The sequence below is a fragment of the Phalangium opilio genome, unplaced genomic scaffold (assembly GCF_054372755.1).
Source record: "Phalangium opilio isolate 3A_F unplaced genomic scaffold, DU_Popi_V2 ptg000204l_1, whole genome shotgun sequence".
NCBI lineage: Eukaryota > Metazoa > Arthropoda > Arachnida > Opiliones > Phalangiidae > Phalangium > Phalangium opilio.
In genome coordinates, this window is record NW_028324215.1 from 1,180,390 (window position 1) to 1,200,092 (window position 19,703).

General features: G+C 40.1%; 1 protein-coding gene across 1 annotated transcript; it reads right to left on the reverse strand.

Moving 5' to 3' along the window:
* Positions 1-595: 595 nt before the first annotated feature.
* On the reverse strand, positions 596-2,603 carry LOC149621474 (uncharacterized). The gene is made up of 2 exons (XM_089853719.1): positions 2,582-2,603; positions 596-2,467 (listed from the first exon to the last, which is right to left on the reverse strand). Exon 2 carries the CDS (start codon positions 1,883-1,885, stop codon positions 596-598), a length of 1,290 nt encoding a protein of 429 aa, XP_089709845.1. The 5' UTR covers positions 1,886-2,467; positions 2,582-2,603.
* Between the last annotated feature and the right edge of the window lie 17,100 nt (positions 2,604-19,703).

Sequence of the window (19,703 nt, forward strand, 5' to 3'; positions counted from 1 at the left end):
ATCAATGACCTCCTTTCTGTTAGAAGTAACGAAGGTAGGCTCATTGTGCCTGTTGAGAATATGCAGGTTCGTACCGACCAGATATTCTAGCAGTTCATCACCACGTCTGTTGCAATCACTACTGCCCCACGTGACATGGTGGGCATTGGCATCGCAACCCAGAATGAGCCTGTCCCCCTGCCTCTCACAGCGGTCGACAAGAGTGACAACCTCCTGTGGTGGAGGGGAGCCAGTGGCATCATGGGGAAAGTAAGCAGACGCCATGATAAGGCCAGTTGCCTCTCCAGAAGAGGAGGGCATTACCTTAATCACAGCAGTATCCCTAGTGAGGTAGTTCGGAAGCGGAAGGATGTCAAGACCCTTCCTGGTCAGAACACACGCCCTGGGGTTGGGTGAGGTAAAGTCATAAGAGATATTACCTGCATTCTTTAAACCAAGGATTTTGCCATTATGAATCCAAGGTTCCTGAATGAGGGCCACACCCAGGCCCTCTAAGGCAAACCTCCGGCAGAGAACTGCCGAGGCTGCTTTGCAGTGATGCAGGTTGATCTGGATCACCTTGATGCTCATGACTTAGGGAGAGAGGCGGCCCCGGCTACCGCCTGGCGGTAGCGTGGAGTCCCGATCCAGGACCGGTATCTCCTTCACCACCACCAGCAGCACCCTCGGCCCCCAGCTCCATCCCAGTAACAGGAGCGCAGGTCCTCTCGGTATCAGAGTCCTTCAAGAAGTCGGACTCTGTCCCGAGGTCAATGTCTGAGCTATCTGGAAGGGATGGCTCTAAATTAATACTAGCAATATTTGCTGCCAGCTCCCCACTCACGCTGGCTGCAGTATTACCCTCTTCTTCAGAAGCCTCAGAGGCATTCTGGAGAGGATCCTTTGGCGCATTCAGGACTTTAAATGTCCCGACATCTACACCAGTAAGACCCTCGAAGCCGGCTTCCTTGATGGCCTCCATGGAGGAGCCATCAATTAGGAAGATCCAGCGTCTGGTGCTCTTCTCATCGAACGACTTCAGGCACCGCCAACAGTCGGTCAGAAACCTTCCGTTGTAGGCCTTCAATCGCCGGAGAAGAGCCGCCGGATCAGTGGTGCGACGGTCCTTGGTCCGGAAGGACACCTTGAACGGCTTCGGGAGTTCACTGGCCTTCATCACTGAAAGCCGTGTTCCCCCTATGGCACGCTCATTATGGTGTAGCACCTTCACGAGCCATTCACTGTTCGCAGAATCCCCACATGAATAGATCATGGCCCCAGCCATGATGTGGAAATTGAGAGGACGTGGCAGCGAGCTTCCCGAAGAAAGCTCAGCGTCCAATGCGTCAAGTATAGCGGCCTGGATAGGAACGACGTCCTCCTCCGTGACCGCATTAGTCGGATAGCCATCTTTAACGATGGCCGTCTTGAAAATACTGGCGACGTCGCAGTAAGACTTGGTCTTCTTTGACGCCGCAGCTTGTAAGCTAGGCGAGGGATCAGGGTCCTCTGTCCTAGCTCTCTTGCCAGAAAGGGTGGTAGCTTCTCTTGCACCAGGCGTAGAGTCCGTACCCGGGACGTTTCTCCCAGCACCCGAAGGTACAGGAGTCACATCTCGGCCCGTATCTCCTGCACCCAGTGCAGAGTTCTGGCCACCTTTTTGGGGTTGTTTTCTTCGGCGGTTGGCCCTGCGCCTCCTATTTGCTTCACTCAACCTGGTGGAACCCGATTGAGGAGCAGGAGGCGACTTTTGGCCTTCCGCCGATTGCGGGTGGGTGCTGCCAGAGGCAGCATCTCGCCCAGAAGCAGGTTGGGAGTTGCCTCCTTCCCTGAGAGAAGGCTGGGTACCGGTAGAACCGGCTCCATGCCCAGGTTTGGTTTTGGTTTTTGTTTTTAAAGAATCCATAGAGATCCCACGAGTAATGAGGCAAATAAAAGGTCGCCACCCGGTAGTCCTCAACCCGGGTGGAAGGCTAGTTACAACGGGGTTTCGCCTGGTGCCCCGAGGGGATCGTTCGAGATACCGTAGATTAACTTCCCCGGTACCACACAGCCCTCAGCACGATACCTGCACACCTTGGCTTGGGAAGGGCGCGTATCAGCTCAGCCCACAAAACGCAGTGGTTGCCCAGCTCTCACCACCGAGGAGGTGTGATACAACGCACTGTTGAGGACCGAAGCTGGCGGTCGCGCAAGCGAAAGGTAAGGCAGAGCAGCAAAGCAAGGGGGGAAATTAAGCGCGCCATCCAGCTTGCGTCTCCAACTTCGAGAGCCTAGATTAATAGTTAAAGGGTACCCGTTTTTGAATTATTTATAAATGTCTCCCTGGTATTTCAAAGGATTCCAGAGTTGAGAAGTAGTTTTTCGAACCAATCCTTGCCGGTCCAGAAACGAAGACCCAGTCTTCTCGAGTAATAGTCGGTGTGTAATCCAGATATTTCACCGTGTCCGCTGTTAGATAAATTGGGTTGATGGAAAAATCGGTTTCCTAGAATTTAGTAGAATTATTTCGACGCTTTTCGGTAAACACTAGTTGCCTTGCAACACGTGAAACTTATTCATCAAATTATAGGCTTATGATATTAGTTTAGCAATTGCTTACGTTACGTAAAACTGTTCCAACGACTCCGTTTCCACTTCCGTTTGCAAATACGTTTCCAAAATTAAGAGGATCGATTACTACCATACTGCAAATTAAGTGAACGAAAAATTATTTCTAGACCCATCTTTTAAATTTTACGTATATCTACCTGACATTTGAACGCGCAGTTATATATGTCCATAAAACAGAAAACATTCCAATTATTTGACTATTTTCTGGTTCCATGAAATTTGGAATCTGCAATTTCATACAGGGTTTTTCTGATAAGTCTGAAGGCATAAATTAAGGGGGATGTTCTTTGGGAAATTAATTTTGGGTCGAAAATGTAACATTTATCTCCATTCTGCCCTAAGGGACACGGTTTTCAACATAAGATTGGAATATCAGATGACCGCTATAGAAGCACTTTATGGAATGAATTTTGGGCCTCGATTTGACGCCATATTTTAAAATGGCGACCCAAAAACTAGTAAAAATGTGCTGAAGGGCAATACCAGGGGCCTTTGTAGTAAGTCACAAACTCAAACTAAAAGCCTTACAGTGAAATGTGTTCTCAATTTCAACGAATCAACTAACCTTAGATATACCAACTTTGTAATGCTTCATCTCGCTCACAGATTTTAATGCAATGAATTGCTGTATCCGGATTAGAATTATTCGATAAACCCTGGAGAATGTAAAGGGTTATAAAAAAACAATGTGTATAAAAATAAAGATACGTCATATAGGAGAGTTAACTTACTAGTATCGTTCATGTTCATAATTACGAACCTCTATGTTATTTATCATATCATCTGTTTATTTTATGTCTTATCCGCACCGTTTCCCAAGACGCAATATATTCAGTGAACTGGGCGTTGTAATGCAACGTATACTTTAGCTTTGAACTTTTACATTTCTCAAAAACTGTGTAATGAGAGTTTGTTTTGTCGATAAATGCAAAGCAAGACGCGTTTAATGGTAACTTAGCTCCAATTACGAGCCAAGAGCGAGAGGTCTGACGTTTTGGAAAAAAAGTACGGGATTTCGAAATCCAATTTTGATTTCTTCGGATTTCGTCGGATTTCATTTGATTTTGTAGATTTCAGAATTCGATAAAATCCAATGGATTTCATCCAATTTTGCTATTTTTACCGTGATTTCGACGGATTTTGAGGTTTTTCGCGTGATTTCTTCGGATTTAGAGATTTTCCCCGTGATTTCGTCGGATTTTGTGATTTCTTTGGATTTTGGATTTCGTGAATTTTGTAATGGATTTCACGATTTCTTTACTGATTTTGTGATTTCTTTGGATTTTGGATTTCGTGAATTTTGTAATGGATTTCACGATTTCTTTACTGATTTTGTGATTTCGCTTCTGATTTCGTGATTTCTTTGTTGATTTCGTGATATTTTTTACTGATTTTGTGATTTTTTTCACTGATTTTGTGATTTCGTTGCTGATTTCGGATTTTTTATTTCATTTCGAAATCAGCATTGATTTCGGATTTCTTAAGTTGGATTTCACGGGTAGCGTACGGGATTTCATGAATGACCGACCCCTCGGCCAAAAGGCGTAACTAATGAGGTTGGACTTAATAATATTGCTAAAATATTTAAGTTTAATGCTTAACGTTTCTAAAGTAAAGAGAATAAAACGGTATATTACTTCTAAGCTTTGTTATGTAATGGTGCTATGCAAAGTTTCGTGAAGTTTATAATAATTCCAACCTGGTCTTAAATTTTCAAATTATGAAATATTAAAGAAATAATTATAGGGCAAAATTCAACGAAACAAGTTTTAAGCGAGCTGAAGTCACGCGAGACTTAATATTTGCTAAAATAATTAAGTTTAATGGTAAAATTTTCTTCACGAAAGAAAGTACTTAAGGGTTATTATAATACTTCAAAACTTTTAAGAAATGAAGTGAAATTACCCCAATTTCAGCAAGTTTACGTTAAGTGGGTTCTAGGTGAACTGAAGATCAAAACTCTTATCATAAGTTTATAAGATATGTCCCTTTCATAAGAATGACACAACCTATACTTCGTAATAATAGAGATTCACAGCTAAATCTAGTTCGAGATCGACAAGCGAGAATTGACTATAGTCGTGTTTGCGGTCCATCTTCCTATTCAGTCTTTACCAGGGATAGATGTAATTTTAGAAGCATTAATGGAGAGCACAGTAATCTGGGCGCGCGTCAAAGTCCCGGACCCCCTTCCATGGGACGGGGGGTATGAAAGAAGAGGCGGGTCATAGCGACAGAGGTAAAAAGGAATTACGTATTTTTCACCATCCTCGTCAGCAACGTCATCAAAACGCAGTTTAAGTGAGCCAATAAGATAATTTAAACTCTTCGTTACTGAAGTAAATACTAACCGTTCTTCATTCCTACTTCTAAATTAAATCTATGCCTGTCTGTATTAAGCCTTTTTGGGAGACCCAGTATAAGGGACACAATTGTTTATCTAAATTTCGCCTAGAACACTCTGCTTTTCACAGTTTACAGCTTACCTATAACTCCTCAATCATTAACAGAGCCTGAACTCCGATATCGTTACGGTCGTCCATTGTTAGTTCAATAATCCTTTTCATTGGACCTCAACTTTTAACGTTTAGATCAATGTATATTTTCAGCTTTGGATTACAATATTCCTTGCTTTGTTCTTCTTGCTAATACTTGGAAAGATGCTGCGATACTTGAAGTGTTTTAAAAATAAACAGTATCTAAATACGTGGAATTTAATAAAGTTAATGATAGCAGGTAAATTAGTTTAGTTTAATTGGTTAAAAGAAATTTAAGTTATAATCAAGGAATTACAAATTTTGCCGAAGTTGACGTGAAGTCGTCTAACGATATTTTGCACGTCATTCTGTACTTGAGTGTTATAATATCTCACAGCGTTTTAGCCAGTTTTTACGAAAGTATGCTGGCTTCTTCAACTGTGGAGTACCCTCGAGTCAAACCATTGGATTACTTGAAAGATCTTTTGGATGCTAAAAGAGGGCGTGGTTTTACAATGTCCAGTACTTACGGATCGGCTTACAATACTTACTTACGGGTAATGTATAAGTTTTCAAAGAAAAACCTTGAATGTCATACTTTCCCAGGTCTTAAAAACTTTTGATACGTCCATTCCAAACCTTATCCGTAATAAGGAATCAAAGTTGATATCACAAGACGCTGGTATCACCACAACAGTACTTGGTATTGACAAAGCGTGGAAGGGCAATTTCGCTTACGTTGGCAGTAAGATTGTAATGGAAGTTGCTATTGTTAAAAGTAAATACAAGAAAGAGGATTTTCACATCGCCAAAGAGGATTTATTTCTGGATTTGAGTTCAATTGCTTATCAGAAGAATTTTTCCTGTAGAGATGGCTTCGATATGGGGTAAGATATCCTAACACTGGCAAACGAATCTTTGCCAAATCCCCATTTTTTGCATGTAATCCAACGAATTGGTACCGTCAGCCCATCGGAACATTTTTATTAGTTTTCGGGCAGCCATTTTTAAAAATGGCGGAAAATCGCAACCCCAAAAGCCACAAAGCCAATCTGTAGGATATAGGGAACCCGTATACTAAATAGTATTAGTGAATTCGGTTGAAACACGAAATCAACGTTAGTTACAATTCTGGCCGCCATTTTGAAAGATGGCGGCAGATTGCAAAATACTTTCTTAGTGCTTGCCTACGACTTAAGTGTAACGTACTGCCAAACTTTCAGCCTTCTAGGTTTAGCAGTTTGGGTTGAACGTTGTTTTTCAGTTAGTCAGAACTTTGACTTATCTGTCAATAAGTATTGGTCTTACTTGGGAACCTTGTCCATGCGAGACAGACACTACCTTGCCATGTTCGTTTAAATATTTCTCCTGCAAAAGAATAGAGACATGTCCTACTGTGATTTACCTTCCTTGGTCGAGATGGGTTGGAGGTCACAGTGGGTGATGGTTCCTGTTGTAGGTGACTACCCCTCTACAAGAAATACGCCACTAAGGTTATCACCCTCGACCCTTTTAAATAGGGTGCAAATACGCTTCAGAAGACGAAAATTGAGTCAACTAACTGACCAAGCGTTACTAATAGATGCACAGACATACACGAAGCCTGGTGTTACTTCTTAAATTAATTATCTTTCAGTATTCTTCGTATTCAATCAAGTGGAATTATGCTATGGTTGAATTTAAATGTATCCTACTCTTTAAGTTCTAAAACTTTGGAAAAACCGGAGAATTTTATGGAATTTATGGACATGAAAGTCGTTCTGGGAATGTATTGTTTCTTTAATTTTGTATCGTTTGTAATCTTAGCGTTTGAATACGTTCTTCATCGACGGAATAGTAAAGACTAAAATTCGGCCCATGCTTCCTAGTACGGAAGACGATACTGAAGACAAGGAGATAATTAACTCCAGTACAACACGCATTGTTAAGATGCAAATTAAATAATGAAGTCGGGTCTTGATTTAACATATCTTTAAACTTAGAGAACATACTTTATAAAATGATGCAACATACTGTATGTAATAATGGAACATATTTAATATAATTATGGAACATACTTTATATAATTATGGAACATACTTTATATAATTATAGAACATATTTCATAAATTAATGGAACATTTTATAAAATGATGGAACACATAAAAGAATGGAACATATTTTATAAATTAATGGAACATTTTATAAAATAATGGAACACATTTTTTAATACTACGGAAACATTTTATAAATTAATGGAATATATTTTATAAAATAACGGTACATATTTTATAAAATAACGGAAAATATTTTATAAAATAATTGAACTTGCTTCGTCTTTCTGACAACAAGTGGATTGCTAATATGCAGAAACGGTCCTGAAACGTTTCAACATGCAAGACTCCAAAGCATGCCAACAACAAGTTGCAAAATCCGGAACACCCAGTAGCAGAAGACATCAGTCGTATTCCGTATCAATCTCTGGTCGGCTCTCTCATGTACCTGGTAGTGTCATCACGACCGGATATGGCGTATTCAGTCAGCGCATTGAGCCAGTTCAACACAAGTTATGACGAAACTCATTGGATTGCCGGGAGAAGAGTTCTGAGATACCTGAACTCTTCATCATGGGTTGCTTTATCGGAAGACCGGATTGCCAATCCAGGGTTTCGTTGACGGAGACTACGGAGGCTGTCCGAAAGATAGGAAGTCATATACTGGATATGTCTTCAAACTAGCCGGCGCTGCAGTATCCTGAGAAGCACGGAAACAGCGAACCGTTGCCTTGTCCAGTACAGAAGCAGAATATATGGCAATGTCCGACGCAACCAAAGAAGCCATATATCTCAAAGGACTTCTCAACGAACTTGGAGTATCAGTTCACGCGATCGAGCTGTACAACGACAACCAGAAACTCGTTCAGAATCCGGTTTTCCATGCCTGAACCAAGCACATTGATATCCGGCACCACTTCATTCGAGACACCTACGACCAGGGACATATAGCCTTGCGGTATCTACCAACAGAGGAAATTCCAGCTGACATCTGTACGAAGAGCCTGTTCCGTCCGAAGCATCTTCTCTGCGTCAAAGCCCGTGGACTGGAAATAATTAAATGACCACCCCTGGATTGAAGATTGAAACCACCGATATTAAGAGGGACTGTTGTAAATTAGAGATAATACCGGTTGTTTTTTATCTATATCCAGATTCTATTTTTAAGCTTTTTGCCCATAGCAAAAGCTTTATACGGAGACCCCTGGAAGCAGGCTGGCTGGCAGGCAGGCAGGACGGCTGGACGGCTGGCTGTTTCGCGTTCGCATACATTTTCATTTTCGTAAATTTAAATTACGCGGCAGAGCTCGCCGTAATTTGATTCTCCGCCGCACTAGCGACATCTATACTAAATTCAATCATATACATTTTCGACGAGAAAATGCGGACTCTCGGAGGTAGCGGGATTTGAACTGACGTTGCCGGTGTGGGATGCGGATACTCAACGTCTGTGCCACTACGGATTGTTGTTTAGCTATCGATATTTTCCCTATACTTTTCCACGGCCTATGCTTTTTTTTATTAAGCTTTTTGCCCATAGCAAAAGCTTTATATCCCTAATTTCGGGTTTTGTTAAAGACAATATCACACTGCAAAAAGCGTTAATATGCCTTGGGGCATATCTTGTCTATACTTGTGTTTTTTATGCATCGCGGTCATTCTTGTAACCTTTTATTTTTTATCGCGATGCCTCCGGATAACATTCTGATAACGTAGGTTAGTTGTTCAGTTGTCAGTGTTTTGTCACAAGCGTTCCCGGAAATTAACTTTAATGTTTTAATTAAATTAATAAAGAGTTTATAACCAGTTAGTCCCAGAGTCGTTCTTGCGTCAAACAACAACATCAACATTGAATACCAATAATTTTACATCTATGTTGGAGATAGGATAACCCACAAGCTCTGATAAAATTTTGGCTTTATGAAATATTTTTGATTTTGTTTTGTACTGATGAATTAGTTTAAATTTTTTAACCGTGATGAAGTAATTAACATAAAAATCACAGATTATGGATTTGTGCGCACAGTGAGCATCTTTGATGCTATAAAAGCCCTCTATAATGGCAAAATCTCCGGCTTTTAACTTGATGCCACAGTTAGACCTTTTCGCTACTTCTTCTGAAGCGAACTTGACGCCTAATATTTACATTTTATCAAACCTACATACAAAATCATTTTTACTGAAATAAGGTTTCAGGGCTCTTTTTTGGATATTTGTTAAAGAGTTTTGTGATGGGAGACCGTAGCAAAATATTCCTTTCGACACATGACACACCTTTTGAGTTAAGACATAGCCTCTTAAAAGTTCCCAAAACAGTTAAAAAAGAATTTTGCGCTAATTCTGAGATTTTTCCAAGAATTACTATTTTTCCCGCAATTTGCATAGGTACATTTTGAGTTCCATAATTTTACCATTCATATTTTCAAATTGGATACACGAGACAGACCATAATGGGCCCCAGTGTTTTACTGTTTCGTGCAAATGAAGCGTTAAATGAACATAAATGACATGTGTTCATCTGCATAAATTTGGGCATACTGTTTGACAAACTTGCTTAACTGTTTCTTCGCCTCTTGAATCATGAGTGATGTAACAACTTCGGAAAGCAATAGAGACAATTCAATTACTAACTTTAACCAGTATTTATAATATTTCACGGACAAGAAGTTTTGTAAATAAACTGGAGAATAGTACAGAAGCCAGGATCTCCACTCATTGGCCTTCCACTGTTTAAGATGTTTGATGCTTTTTGGTGTACGAGTTATTTCATCAGCGGGTTTCAGACTCATAAAGATTGCGTCAATTTCCTTCAATTGCTTCCCAAGATAAAATTCGCTTTGATGTTTTGAAGAGTCAAACCACATACTAGTTGTTCTATTGACGACGCCTTGGCACGCTTCATGCATATAGTCCACTGTAAAACCTTTAATTATGTCAAATGCGACAGCAACATTAAAATGGAGATCCCTTTTATTCCATTTACTGGAGTTCCAGTCGTGTTTGCTAGTTCTGCAACAATTTTTGTTTGGGCAGCATTGCGTTTTGGGCCTAATCCACCTTCATAAATTGGCAGCTACCGTTTCCTTTTGAAATTCTTCGAACCTCATTCAGCCGAAAGTGCCAATAATTTGGTGTACATTTTGAATGGTACAGCGCGCAACTGAGTCACATGATATAGGTCCGGGGAACACTTTAATAGATCTGACCTGTCCATCTATTTCATGCTGGAAACCGCACCGCGAAAGTTGGCTCATTTCGCTAACAATTGGCATCAGAAACGTGTTTATCTCTGGTTTTTCAGCACCAAACCATAATGCTGCAAGTTGAACATTTTTCCTTTGCTCTTCAAACTGTATTTCATTAACAATTTAAAGCAAAGGCCAAATTGAAAAACCAGATGAATGGAAGACCGGGACTCCATCTGTGTTCCAGGTTATTGAGAAATCTCTTCCCCTTCTCATTTGTAAACGTTTGTATGATTCCCCATTAAGGAAACATTTTTTGTCTTCATAATCTGATTCACGACTTTTTTCTAAGAGCGTTTTGATTTGATTTTCAATAGAAAAAACCACAAAACAATTCCCTCTTTCCAAGCTTTCTATAAGCTTGACATTTTGATGGCAAAACTCGCACCGTTTATCTTCAATTCCTATGTATCCTTTGCAAACGCAGCATTACATGTGGTAGGAGAAATCACTCTTTGCTTGTTCAAAATGTTTATAGAAAAAGTATACACTCTAAGAAAAAAAGGTTCTACTTTGCCGAGAAAAGGGTTCTTAACGCTTGTACCCTATTTTTAACCCTTTTTTGATCTACATAGAACCTTTTGATATGGGTTCTCTATAAAGCCGTAAGGAGTTCATCTACGATCCGAGGTGAAGTTTTTCTTAGAACCAAGTTAGTTTCTTTTGGAACCGTATTAGGTTCCTCCCTGATTCATGTCGCGTGTGCTTCAGAACCTTGTTCAATTGTAATCGGAACCATGTATAGTTTGACTGAGAACCGTGTTGAGTTCGACTCTAAACCTGGTTGAGTTCGACTCTGAACCTGGTTCAGTTTGATTCTGAACCTGGTTCAGTTCAATTCAGAACCTTGTTCAGTTTGATTCAGAACCTTGTTCAGTTCGATTCAGAACCTTGTTCAGTTGTAATCGGAACCATGTGTGGTTTGACTGAGAACCGTTTTGAGTTCGACTCTGAACCGTATTGCGTTAACACAGAACCCGGTTTAGTTCGACCCAGAACCCTGTTTAGTTCGACCCAGAACCATGTCGAGTTCGACCCTGAACCCTGGCGAGTTCGACTCTGAACCCTGTCGAGTTTGACTCTTAACCCAGTCGAGTTTGCCTAAGAACCCTGTTTCGTACGCTAAGAACCGTATTGAGTTAGACCCAGAACTCCATGTAGTTTGACTCTGAACCGTGATGAGATCGCCTAAGAACCGTGTTGCAGTCAACCCAGAACCCGTGTAGCTCGACTCTGAACCTCGTTTGTTTCAAATCCGTTGGAATTATATTATATCATATGACCACCTTATAGAGGTTCTTATTTTAACAGTGTTAGGTTGCAATCATAACAATTATATTCAATTTTTCTTTCTTGGCGACTCTTTAAAAACACTTCACCATGAAGTATAAATAAATAAGAAATTAATTATGGTTTTCAGAATTTTACTTTAATTTATTTACAAAATTTGCCACTAAAACTGATAAATTTTTCGCGTTTAAATTGAAAATTACTTTTTGAAAGTACTCCAAAGATCTTGAAAGTTTCTCTGGGTATTTCAGATTGAAAATATAGTAGCTGCTAAACAAGCACAGAGCGGCCTTTCTAATGCTCGTACAATAAAATTCCCAGCTTACAATTTTTAAAATTATTTCCGTTGAAAATAAATGCTCCTCTGAGAAGAGTAATAATGGTGTTGGAAATTTTGCTTCATTCTGGAAACAAAGCAGTAAGCTTATTTGTTAGCTTCTGAAATTTCTATTATTTTTTAATGTAATAGTTGTCAAAAAAAGTTTTTCTTAAAAGAATTAGGAGTCGACATATTTTTTATGTATTCCGTGTGTGGCTAAAAAACCTAGATATCATTTGATCTTAAAGTCTCCAAATGATTTTCCATTTTTAATGATTTCTAAATAATCTGTTGATAAGAAATAAATTTTCCTCGCCTTACGTACAATTTTAAAACACTGTCGTTAAATTTCTAGATAATTTTTCTTGAAATTAAAACCGATTAGACACTTTTAAATGTCGTTTTACAGCCCATTTTATAGGCATGGTATCTACCATTCTCTTAAAAATAGTTCCCAATGTCATATTTTGTGATCCGTCCTATCAAGCTATCTTAAAAGGAACTTAAACTTACCCCATAAATGTAAAAAAATTTCGGATTCACCGAAAAAAGTAAGCATAAAAACAAGACTGCCGCGCCCACTTCCATATCTGTTTTCATTATGTTATATAATTAATATTTTAAACCAGATTTTAAAATTTATTGAACCATACCTTCAAATCAACTTTGAAGTAAAACTTCTTTATTTTTCTCCAACAAACTATTAATTTTTTTTGGCGTTTGGGTTAGATTTCGTCATATCTAAAACTTTCCTTTTTATTTGAGTTACATGGCTCAAAAATGTGTGCATCACTCCAGAACCACTTGACTTTCCACAAATTCTAGATAATTCCTCAATCAAGTAAACAGGACATGACAGGGGAAACAAAACGATTAAAACGAATGTTTGTTAAAAATTAAAAGTCACATTTTAAATATAATCGTAAAATCATCATTATTACATTACCTAATTTTTCGAAATTCAGCTGCACGTCACACATGCCGTAAAACGATCGAAATGAAAGGTTTTTTTTTTTAATTAGTGGTTTCAATGTAACTTGGGTCCCTTAAGGGTCCGCGACAAGGATGCGATTATTCATGTTTTCAGTATGAGAATAATCAGGGAAGGAAATGAGGTTTACTTGGGAGGTGACGGAAGGGGTGTGGGGGTCAAGTCACCTCCGGCGGACACGGGGCAGTCGGCACCTATAGGGTAGGATCGCCGACATGTGTCGTATTCCCTCAAACTTTGCCGCCCAGAAGCTTGGCTTACAGGAGTGCGCCACACTCCCGGCTTAATGAAAGTTCGTGAATTTGTTTAAATCTGATAAGGGGTTTCGGCGCTAGACGGCACGGTTCACCGAACAGTACGGTCAAAGATCTCTTGCACTGACCTCTAAAAGTTCAATACACTTTCAAGTTGTGTTAACTGACCGTGCACCAAAATGTAGTTCCGATTACGTAAAGAACTGAACTGAACCAGAATGTTCAGGTCCTGCCCACATGGACATCCAATCCCCACCCTTAGGTCAAAATGGCGTCATCAGCGTGATATCCAACCAACAGCATTAAGTTCGATCCTGACCGACCCGTCCGCGAGCTTAAGTCAGGGGGAGTGGTATACGTTTTCAGCAGAATACGGCCGCAGATCTGAAAAAATATGAAAATACCGTTACTGTTATTCGTTGGGACGACCATAAAGAACCGGCTCCTGGCATATTTCAATATTTTGGTAAGTACACTTTGTCTTAATTAATTTCTTCTTTCATTCATAAGGGAGTTTAATAACTTAACCATTTTAATTCCAAGCCCTTTCGATACTTCAATATTTCAATAGAGTAATGGCAAGCCAAGTTACGTTCCCATCAGGGTTGTTTGATTTCAATCTGTTTGATTAATATCACCGATTTAAATCAAGCGATTTTTTTAAAAAATCGTCTGATTTTAATCAAATATTTTCCTTTCTCAAAAAATGTTTTCTAAAATTCCAACAAATAGTTTAAAAGACTTAACTAGATAAAGCCTATTAGTAAAAATCAGAAACAGTCATAGTTTGTCTTATTTCTGTTTCGTCACTCATGTGGTGCCTTTAAGTTTTAGTTTTGGGTTCATTCTATCGAGCATCGTGTCGTGCCACGTTTTGTTTTACTTTTAGGTTCAGTCTGTCCAGTCTTGTTGTGGATTCTTTAAAGTTTTAGTTTTGGAATTTGGTGGAGTGGACACGTTTAAGTTTATAGGTAGGGTAGGGCTAAGTAAAGTCTGTATATTTTATAGTTTTTCGAGGGTCTTGGTTTCTGTGATTAATTCAACATGCCATTCGGCAGGAAATGCGATGTTATTTAGCATAGTTTTATTAGGATAGAAAATCCAGACAGGAGGGGATGTAGGGCGAAATGCATAGAATGTGGCATCGAAATGGAAGGCTTGGTAACTCGCCTTAAAAATCGTAAAGCGAAATGTGCTGTAGTTTCTGCTTCCACAAGTCACGCGAATGAAAGCATTAATGAACAATTCGATGATGAAAATTCTGGATCCGTGGATATAAGTTTTCTTGAAAATGCAAACCAACCTAATGCTCAAACTCCCTCGACTAGTGTAATAAGTGTGGTTCCTACAGTAAAAAGACAAAAGACTACCCCTGGTATACCTGAGAAAACTATAGATCAGCACTTTGTCAAAACTACTTTGAAACAGAAAGAGACATTGATGAGCAGTTGGCACGGGGAATTTTTGCCACAAACACTTCATTTAGAATGATTGAGCATCCTGAAATTAAATTAGCTTTACATAAGCTACGACCTGGATATATTGCACCCAGTCGCCAGGAGATTGCTGGACCCCTTCTAGATTTAACATTTGAGAAACAAATGATGAACTGCAAATCGACTCTTAAAGGTCAAGTTTTCTTCCTTAGTTTGGATGGATGGTCAAATGTGCACAGCGAGCCTATAATATGTTAAACTGCTACTAGTAATGGAGAGTTGTTTTTAATTTAAGTCTATCGTCACCACCAGAAAATCGCATACAAGTGAATACTTAGTTGAAGAATTCGAGCGCGATTATGAAGGCAGAGTACGTACCTTTATTAGTTCGCAAGGTGGAACCACTAGCTTCCCTTAGTTTTCTAAGCTGACTCATAGCCTAGCCTACTTCTCTCCTGTCTCTTCACAGTAGCTACTTCCCTACAGATTTATAGGAATAGTCCAATACGAAAGGGGATCTTGGGGTCGCAGCAGCGGTAGGTACCCGTGTCCGCTGACGTAGTAAACCCTCTCTCACAAGATCTAATCCCCTATCGGTATGATGGAAGGGGTTTGACTCCCCCTTTTAAATATTAATCTATAGCCCATATATTTTGGAAGCAGACGATAAATTAGGCGGGGAGTTGATAATGGTTATATGTGTCTCGTGTGAGTGTCATTTAAATGTTATGATTATCATTTCGCATTTAAAATGGGAAAGTGTCATTTTTGCAATGACTGGTTGTTAAAAACGGACGAAAATGGACATGAAGTTTCAGCTTGATGTAAGAAGGCTGTATTGTAGCCCTCAATAGAAATTAACTAAAAAGGGAGATTCTCCCGAGGGCCATAAAAATTAATTAAAGACAACTTACAGTTTAAATCCAAAAATAGAAGACGACTCGTCTTGACTTTTATTGAAGTTTGTAACAAAGGGATAAACCGAATATACCCGTACACTTTACGGTTCTTTTCTAACAAAATACCAAAAAGTTCTAATTGAGAGACGACCGACGACTGCGTTTTCGATCGCAGTGATATCACAGAAGTAAAGTAGGGAGGAGGAGTATGTAACATGGAGGCAAATATACCCTGCCAGATCCAAGTGTAACAAACTCGAATGAATCTGGCAGCCATGTTACATCCCCCCTCTTTAGGAACTATTTTATTATAACAATTTTTATCGTAACAAAAAGGAAAAAAGGGTTACCCCGAGGAACCCTGAGTCTTTTTGGCAGGGGTAGAGTGTAAATATCACATAGAAATTTTTTTATTTATGTTGAGGTATCTTCCTTTCTGAGTTCTTCCTCCTTTCGCTTTTGCTCTAATCGGGATAGCCGACGGGCTTCCCTTCTGTCCAAGGAGGCTTAACTCCTTTTTCCTGGACAATCGGATACAACATGGTGTCCGATTTTTCGGCAACGCCAACAAATTGAAGTGGACCAAATCAGAGGATGCTTAGCGTCCGCGATTTTCGAGGGAATTAATATTTTAGGTAATTTGTTTTTTGGGGTCCACCCCATAGTTCCAAAACGCTCCCAATTCTTTTCGTCATCACTATCGTCGTCGTTGTTGTTATAAACATCCAGGGGATCCACTGGTGCGGCGTGTTTTCTAATTTTGAGGCAGTAGAACTTGCGAGGATCTCTGCCTTGAACTTGTGAAACACAGTGACAGGCGCGTTAACGTCCGTCTGACGATGAGGATGTGGAAGGAAACAAGTTAATGACCAAGGGTCAGCTTCGCCCTGAATAGAAAAGGGAGGTGTCAAAGGGTATAACCCTGGGGAATGGTCCGAGACGGACTGAGGAGCTGCGATTTGCTCCATTTCTTCTCTAGAGTCTTCCAATAGAAGTATATCATCTTCAAACGGGCAGAAATTAGCGATATGTCCCTTCGAGTAACACGATGAAAAGGAATCGTTTGAGTTCATATACTTATTGGGCATGTAGCAGTTTTTTGCCTCATGGCCAAAATCATCGCAAGTGCGGCATTTAATAATATTTTCTGGCTCCTTCGGACAATATCCCTCTAGTATCATTACGGATTGTCCGTTTTGCTCATTGATCTTTTTTGACTCCTTGTTCTCGTTTGCATTCCTTTAGGGAGGTCGAATTTCCAAAGTGGAATAGGGTTGTTAGAAGCCATTTGAAAGTATACAATATTAGTATCGTCTCTTATTTGCTTGGGAGATAAACTCCCATGGGAAAACAGAGATTGGCTCTCGGGTGAAGGAAAAATGTTCCTGGTTAGGTTTTTTATGTATATTGTTATGTATTGGACCTCGTAAGGAGACCTCAATCTTTTATTGTCTGGAGGGCGATAATAAATATCGACTTCATTGCCTCCTGGCATAACCGTTGCCCTTTTGCACACCTCTCGTCGCCATCCCAATCGAAAAGGCTCCAAATATATATCGGGTAAGGTATCCCTGTTTAATCGAGGAGTTCTCATGGACTCCGATAATGTGGCCGATGAACTTTCGGACGCACGCAGTGATTGGTAATGCGACTGAGAAATCTGTTCAGGAGTCAAACTCTCCTCCAAAAAGCCAGAAGAAGGTGATTGGTGTTGTTCTGGTTCCGCGACTGGGTTGTCAGAAATGTGCTCAGGCCTTTGAATCTCTTCCGTAAAACTCAAAGTTGATGTATGTAGCTTAGTTTCCGCGACTAATTTTTCATGATCAGGCGGGGAAGCCTCCCCTGCCGCAGAAGGCGGACTATCATTAGATGGATAAGTGAGCTGGAAAGCTCGCATATCGTGGTAGGTACGGAGTAGGAGACGAGGGTCTTCAAAAAGAGCCATGCCCGGTTCACTATCAGAGTCCGTTGGTTGACGAGTTAATGCTGGTATAGCAGGAATGATCTGTTGATCTTCAGCTCGATCGTCCGGAATAGTAGATGGCGAGATAACAGATGAAGTAGTTGAGGAGGTCTCCGCAGGTTGGTGGTGCGCGCTACGACCGTCCGTTGGAGGACTAGGCTCAGGATCATCTGCCACTTTGGACTGAGAAGTGGGGGCATTTTCGGCATTGTCGAAGACAGCTAAATTTGTCCAGTAGAGTTTTAAATGCTCTAAGTTAACTTTCCCTACATTCTGCCCTGAGTTAGCGTCCTCTAACTCATAGACAACGGGAGAATGTTTAGCAGCTATTTTAAAGGGACCTTCCCATTTGGGACTGAGTTTTCTCATAATTTGACCTGTCGTACTTGATAAAGGATGTGTTTCCATCCATACTAGTGTTCCTACCTCAAATTCTAGAGGGTCATGACGGAGGTCATAGTATTTCTTCTGGTGAGCTTTGGCTAACTTAGATAATTCATTACTGAATTCTAACTGTTCTTTAAGAACTCTTAAAGCCTTAGTACGACCAGGGTCATCAGGGTCCTGAATGGGTTCTTCAATTTCTAAATCCCAAGGGAGACGTGGCTCCCGTCCAAAATTTAAAAAGATGGGGGATATGCCCGTTGTTTCATGGGGTGCAGAATTTATAGCAAATTGAAGAAGGTCAAGGGATTCTTCCCATCTATCATGATGATTCCCTACAAAAAAGGATATGAGTTCGCCTATTACTCTATTGACTCGTTCGGTGGGATTTCCCTTAGGTGTGTAGGGGGTGGTAAACTTTGGATTAATTCTAAAAGCTCTGCACGTCTGCAGCCAAAGTTTCGAGGTAAATTGTACCCCTCTATCATTAAGAATAGCTTTAGGAGCTCCCCCACCTAGAAATAATATACTTAAAAGCTTGGAAACAAGTCTTAGCTGTAACAGACTTAAGTGGTATCATCTCCACGAATTTTGTCATTTAATCGACAAATACTATAAGGTATTTATAATGGTGTCTACTTTGAGGAAAAGGTCCCATAATATCGACACTAATTTGGTCCCAAGGACTTGTTATTTCAGAGGGTTGCATTAGCCCTGGCTTTTTTCTATTCCTAGCCTTAAATTGTTGGCATAAGGTACATCCTCTAACATAGTCCTGGACATCACTAACTATAGTTAGCCACCAGTATCTAGAAGTCACTTTACTTAGGGTCCTATCTTTGCCCCTGTGAGCTGATAAAGGGTGGTCGTGTAATAACCTCATGGCTTCTAGCGTCAAGCGGCGTGGTAAATAAATTTTTTAGGGATAATTCTTATAAGGTCTTCTATATAGAAGATTATTTTAAAGTTCGAACAGTTTATTCCTAACTGGGTTATGTTCTTGCTAGCAATTGATTAAAGGGGAAACAAAAGGGTCTTCCCTAGTGATTTTCTTACATCTTCCAATGTAAATACAGAATATAAGGCTCTAGGACCTGGAGGACGTATCTGAACTTCAACAGAATCACTAGAGGACGTTGATGAACTACTACCGGTAGAAATTGAGCTTGTACTACTACTAGTTGGATCCTGAATACTAGTAGACTTAGAAGTAGAGGAGCTAAAGTCTATGCTTAAGACGTTTATCGGGGCCCTTGACAAAGCGTCAGCTACTACATTCTCCACTCCTTTCTTATGCTTAATAGTAAAATCAAAGGTTTGAAGGTACATTGCCCATTTAACTAGTCGAGAATTTGGTTCCCTGATATTAAATAACCACTGTAAAGCCTGATGGTCAGTAAGGACAGTGAATTTGCGACCTTCTAGAAAGGGCCTAAACTTCTTAACTGCCCAACAAATGGCTAAACATTCCTTCTCGCTAGTGGAGTACCTATTTTCTGCGCCTTTTAGTCCTGTACTAGCGTAAGCTATAGGAACTTCTACATTATCTTGAATTTGGGAAAGAAGGGCACTTAACCCGGCATCACTAGCATCTGTAGTTAAAATGCAAGGGGAATCCCTTCAGAAGGATGCTAAAGGATGAGCCTTACAAAATTGTTCCTTGATCTTTTCGAACGCCTGTTGCTGTTCGATATCCCAATTATATTGTAGATCTTTTCTTTTTAGTTTCTTAATTGGGGCTACTATTTGGGAGTAATGATTAATAAATCTATTATGCCGTCCTGCCATCCCTAAAAATCTCTGGACTTGCTTAATATTTT